The sequence below is a fragment of the Stigmatopora argus genome, chromosome 4 (genome assembly GCF_051989625.1).
Source record: "Stigmatopora argus isolate UIUO_Sarg chromosome 4, RoL_Sarg_1.0, whole genome shotgun sequence".
In the NCBI taxonomy this organism is placed as follows: domain Eukaryota; kingdom Metazoa; phylum Chordata; class Actinopteri; order Syngnathiformes; family Syngnathidae; genus Stigmatopora; species Stigmatopora argus.
This window is the reverse complement of record NC_135390.1, coordinates 17,745,081-17,751,189: the sequence shown is the minus strand read 5'-3', so window position 1 is coordinate 17,751,189 and position 6,109 is coordinate 17,745,081. Positions and strand designations below refer to the sequence as shown.

The following is a 6,109-nucleotide window of genomic DNA, read 5'->3' as shown; positions in this document are numbered from 1 at the left end:
TGCACTGCAGTGCTTAAATGTTTTTTGGGGGGGTTAGGGTGTTTCTTAGTGTATCTAGTTTGTTCTGTTTGTATGTATAGTGCCATTTTGTAGCTGTCTTACTTTTATTTAATGCCATACCTTCCACAAAAACAGCAAATTAACATGTGTGTTACCAAACAAAAATGTCTCACGACTCACTGGTTGAGAATTTATTTGTTTTTTCCCCATTACCAATCATTTGTGGAGCTGGAATAATATAAATCAACAGAATCTGCTTTACGTCAGACATATTCACTCTTATTTTGAAGCACTACCTTCAGTAAAATGATGATTGGATGGTCAACAGCGCCCTCTGGACTATAAACGAAATATAACACAAATGTCAAAACATGATTTTATTTTCGTCCTTTCCGCGTGCAAAATCAAATTTTCTCAATTCTCCAACGTTCCTCTTTAATCACAAAATAATACAAGCCAGTTAAATTGAATTACATATATCACAAGTGACAAGAAAATTCAGTTTTGAAATGAAGACAATGTGTTGCAGTTAACACGATTAAAAATTAGCTCCAAAATTGTCTTGTGACTCTAAAAACACAACTACACTATTTCAGGTTCTCGTTAGAAAACTATTTTACTGTAATCGCATTTGTGTTAAATTGCTATTTAAAAAAAATCAAAACACTACAACAGCAATCGACAAAACACATCAAAATAATAATAAATGAGGGAAAAACACCCCAACAATTATCTTTCTAAACTGAAAGTACCTCTCTCCCTTAATTTTTTACCTCAACGCTAAAATACGAGGATTTATTGCGCTTGAAAAAGTACCAAAGAGAGGTGAGGTTGCCGGCGTCCAGTTCAAATCCCGCTAAACCATTGCTGGAGTGTGAAATTCGCAAGCTCAATAAAACGTTTTTATTGTTAAAAAAAAAATCACCATTTCACTAAACGTTTCCCACGGTCGTACTACTCTGTTAAGGGTGCACGAGTAGCCCAAATGTGGACGGTTTACTAACGACATCTCACCGGCTGTCTAATGAAGTTGGAAAGTACCACGGAATGAGCAATTGAGCTTTCTTATTAATAACTACGTTAGATTTGTGGTTCTTAGAAGACCCGAACATGGCCGTGTAACGATGTCGTGTTTCCCCCGCAGTCCACGTACTGGTACATCTCCTGGGACACCTGTTCGGTGTGTCCAAAATATGACGTGGTCACGGTAATCCTGGACAAAAAAGAAAAAATATCCTGCAGCTGAGAAGCAGCCAAGCTAAATTCACCGCTATTAGTATCATCGTTTATTGGCATTGACACAAATATGTCAAATAGGCCGGGCGATAATGGCCATGGCTAGCGTGGCGCCCATACGGCGTTGAAATGACTAAATATTTGGACTTACTGCATCATGACCACCATGTTGTGTACTCTGATGCTCTGCAGCGTGCAATAGTCGCTGTGAACAAAAACACCGTGAAACTAAAGTCCATAATCCAATCCAAAAAAAAATGGAGGAAAGGCTACTCACAACATGTAATTAACTTCGTCAGCAATGACGGTGGGGACTGTGTAGTCAATCTGTAAAACAGAAGCAGAGGATTTTAGGACATAGTTATTGAGAATAAATTATCGTAAATAATTTTTGTCAACAATATTAAAAACCTTTGATACAAATTCGAGAATTTAAAACTGTAACTACGCCACCCGACCACCACAGAGAATGGGGGCGCTGTTGCGAGATGAACGCTAGTTACAGACCAACGCTCAGGAGATGAAGAAACGTGTTTTTAGCATGTTAGCAATAGAGGACGAACAGAAAAAGACAATAACACAGCCAAAATAAGTGATTATGAGATGCAGGACAACACCGGGCACAGATATAAAAAGAAAATCGGGCATGACCTGTCGCTGATCCAGAGGTACGATGACGGTGTTGTTGATTTCAAACTTAGCCTTGCCGATGACCGTCTTGGAGAACTCCACTTGGGCTGTGATGTTGGTCACCGATATGGCATAGTAGTTATTATTCGTAATGTTCAAAGTGTTCTGGAAGGACAATAAAACACAGTGAGAAATCCCAAACGCTAATTGTTGACCACCGATGTTTCACGGTTTCTACAGAGGCAAAAGTTGAAATTCTCTCACGGTAATGTTGAGATAGATGATCTGCTTTTCGTGATCGTAAGCCACGTAGGCCGACTTCACGCCCACGTAGTCCACGTCGATGGTTCGGGGAAACAGGAAGAAGACGGCCAGACTGGACAGCAGTAGGCACACGCAAACCGATATGGTCACGTAAAGCTTCCTGCAAGTTAGACAAAAGCGCGTTTGAATTGGCGGAGGGGGCGGCGCAAAGCCGCGAGCTTTGTTGGATTTGGGGGTCGGGCGTTCGGACTCACGTCCTGCTCGGCCTCAGTCGTTGGTCGCTGTAGGGAATCAGTGCCACCAGCTGGTTTTCTTGACCTAGTTATTCATCAGGAAAGTAACAGTCACCTCTAGAGCCAGCCATTGATGATTTCTTTGTATTTATTGTACAAAATCTTGCAGTGGAGGAGGAGCTTTGTGTTGGAAGGTTTTGTAAACTAAGATGGCATCTGCATATTTAACAGTAGTGTTCCAGTTCAGGCGTTTGTGTTTTTTAATATCTGACAGTGGTGGTGTGTTTTTGGCTTTCTGTCCATATACTTTCAAAGCTTGCTTATAAATGGCTTCAATTGGTTTTAGTGATGTTTTGCAGGCCGATGACCAACTTGTTAGGCAGTAAGTGATGTGTTATATAATCATTGTGTCAAAATGATTTGGCTGACTCATGTTAGATTGTTTTTAATGAGCCTAAAATTGGACAAATTGAATTTAATTTTCGTAGTGCGTTTTTTTTAAAAATCTGTCGTTTAAAGACAAGTTGAGAGTCAAGAAAGATTCCTAGGTATTTAAAAAGGACTGTCTGTGTGAATGCTCATTTTTCAGCATCGTTATTGTAAGCGTTGTATCGCAAATGATATCGGGGGTAGCGACAGGCTAGCGCCCTTTTGTGGAAATATATATTTTTTAAATGTTACTTACCTCGTGGGATGCGACCCGTGCCCTGACACGTAGGACAAGTCACACTGTCCCGTCCGGTGAACTCCACGTAGGGAAACTGTGACACGTCGCCATTTTTGGCTTCATCCTCGTTAGCCGTTAGCGCCTCCTGAGCGTCGTCTTTGTGCTTGGGTAGCAGTGACTGGGACTTCCCCATAGCTGGCACGGTCGCTAAATAGCGGGGAAAAACACACACACACACGTTGACAAAATGATTGAATTATAGCAAAATGAATGTCCAGCCCCTCCCATTTGAAATTTGTCCATGTGTTTATGTATGTTTGTATATATTGTAGAAGATGCTATTTTGTGTGCGCGCTACGATGGATAACTAGGCCAAGAATGTGATTATACGAAATATTTCTCTTCTATATTTTGTATATGATGAGACTGTGTCAATAATCACCCCAAGACACTTATTTTCATAAACCCTTTTAATATCCACGACTAATTTGTGTATTTTATTTAAATGTAAACAAAAAAAACGAAAGTAGCTCACTAGACCTTAATCCCTGTGGTGATATCCAGAGATTTTCATTATTTTATTTCTAAAATAATTCCTTTTTTCCTTAAATATTGATGAAATTCGAATGCCAAATTTGTGCTTTTTTTTTTTCTTCACCCCATTGGTCTCATCATTTACATTTAATCGTACGGAGCATAAAAATGAACTAAAAGCGAACAAGGTGGTCCAAATAATACTAAACGTTTGAATGTATCTAATTCGTGCTCATGTTCAGGCACCTGTAGTCCTCAAATAAGCAACATTCGGAGCCATTTTGTAGCCTTTAGACCGCAACATAATTCGTGTAGTCTTAAGGAATAGTCACACTCTTTATCATAAAATTGCGTGTACATAATTGCCATCGCGGTGTTATGGTGTAGTGTGGGCGAGAACATTACTTATTTTACACATGAAAGTAGTGTTGACATGTTCGACAATATGAAGCTTCTGCAATAGGCCGCCGCCATATTGTTCTTTTAAGTGACGACACGGTCGGGAACGCAAAGTACAAGCAGCTTTATATCATTATCATCGTCTACAAACCTTCGTAGGCGGAATTATTCCTTGTAAATATTCGATTTTGGAGCGATGACCGCGATATTATTGTGACGTCGTCACTTTGTGCCGCAGCGATCCCTTCTGCCGAGACGAACGCTCGATGGGTGACGCTTATGCATCCATCCAGTTTGCACGAGCTCCTTTTTTCCTCCTATCTTCATTTTTTTCTGTTTTTCTTTTAAAATATCAACGAGATGCGGTTAGACTCACCCGTTTGCCGGTGTTTATATTGCGTAATTGTCCGTCATGCGCTTGGATAGCCGGGTTTGTTGTGCTTCTAATCAGCAGGGCGAAGTAGGTCGTCGGGAACGCCCCCCTCCTTTCTTCCAATTGGTCAGAAGTGAAATTGTGCGTGACGTCACTATCCTGCGTCAATTTGCGGAAGTGTACATTTCTTAGGTGAAATATATATTTTAAATGTTATTTAACCCTTTACACAGGGTGGATACTTAAATGTTCTTTCTTTAAACTTAATACAAAAAATAACACAATTATATCTTATTAATATAATAATAAAAATACCTTATTAAGAAAAGAAAATGTAGGTCAATAAAAAGAGAACTACAACCTGGTTATGAATAGAATGAACATTATTTGTCAATTATCACAAGTACAACGAAGTTAAAAAGGGGAGTCCGTAAGTGAGGAATTAAAAAGAAACTAATAAATAATTCACTAAAATATCAACCCCCCAATTACATTCAAAAGTTGATTTTTATTTTACAACAAGTATATATTAATAGTTTAAAACTTTAATTAATAACATAAATTTGACAAAAACACTTAACAATAAAGTTAACAGGGTAATATTACAATATTAAAATAGTACACTATGGGCAATTCTAATAGTCAGAATTATCATTAAAATGCAGTTTTATGGCAACTGCATATTTTTTTTTAATAGATTATAAAGGTAAAATTTCTTTTCACTGGAATCCAATTCCCTGGGGCTGTCCCTGTTTGGTGCCATTGACTGTGTTAGCCGTCTAACTCATTTTGACTCGGACAACCCGTTCAGGAAATAACAAACTGCTCCCCGCAGTGTCCCCAAGCGTCCTGATGGGGGCAGTGTGGAGCCACGCGTGACTGTCTCAGTGTTTCCAATCAGTGTCGACATTTCCATTGGGTCACTAGTGGTTTTCCCACAAATCAAGCTGACTCCAAACACGGCATTGGGGATGTCCAATCAGCCAAACGGACCCCACTATTAGATGGAAGTACACTTTTCTCCCGCCAGCGCGACTTTCCCGCTATTTGCTATCCACGTGACCACCGGGCTAAAAATACAAAGTGCAATTCGGCCATCCCAAATGTCCTACTTGGCGCCATTAACAGCCCGTCTTAGCACTCGGGCGAAATGACAAGAATGGGCATCAGGCCGTAAATATCCTCCGCTAGATCAGATTTAGCACTTCCGCTGCAAATGTGCTTTTAATGACGCAGCGCTGTCACATTTCCAAGGTTTTAATCGAGAATTGTCTCGAGTTTCTGATCGAGAGGCGCCTTGGTTTTTATAAGTCCAAGAGCCACATTTGAAACTTTGCCAAAGCTCGGAGCACATCTGCAGTGGCTGATATGGAAATGCGGTGAACTGAATTGCTCTGGCATCACCAGAAGCTCTTTTAGAATGAATATCAGTGCTTTATTTAATAGATGTTATGAAGCAAATAGCCTCTCGCCTGAACCCTAACGTCTCTGAAATAATCCCAAAACTTTTTAATGGCTAAGATAAAATGGAATTATATTTGCGTATGTTTGCTACATTTTAGGCAACTTTTGCACATTACTAAACATTTTTTTGCGCCGTACAGTAGTTATTTACAATAGAGCCAAAATCATACTGTAAACTTGAAGCTTTCCCGACTTTAAGACAACATAAAGTTATTTTCTTTTAAAATTCAGACTTATACAACTGTTTTGACTGTAAACCATTTTAAATAGTCGTACCTCTACTTATGAAATTAATTGGTTCCAGAACTT

At 39.4% G+C, this 6,109-nt stretch overlaps 1 protein-coding gene across 2 annotated transcripts; it reads right to left on the bottom strand.

The window, feature by feature from the left end:
• Window positions 1–364: 364 nt before the first annotated feature.
• On the bottom strand, window positions 365–4,466 carry LOC144073623 (transmembrane protein 106B-like). Of its 2 annotated transcripts, none has more exons than XM_077599616.1 (8): window positions 4,340–4,466; window positions 3,049–3,237; window positions 2,385–2,448; window positions 2,131–2,290; window positions 1,888–2,031; window positions 1,514–1,563; window positions 1,388–1,441; window positions 365–1,213 (listed from the first exon to the last, which is right to left on the bottom strand). In XM_077599616.1, the coding sequence occupies exons 2-8, from the start codon at window positions 3,221–3,223 to the stop codon at window positions 1,096–1,098; spliced, it is 765 nt and encodes a 254-aa protein (XP_077455742.1). In that variant the 5' UTR covers window positions 3,224–3,237; window positions 4,340–4,466; the 3' UTR covers window positions 365–1,095. The 2 variants fall into 2 exon arrangements, with proteins under 2 accessions (XP_077455742.1, XP_077455743.1); XM_077599617.1 differs by lacking the exon at window positions 4,340–4,466 and adding an exon at window positions 4,115–4,268.
• Window positions 4,467–6,109: the final 1,643 nt, after the last annotated feature.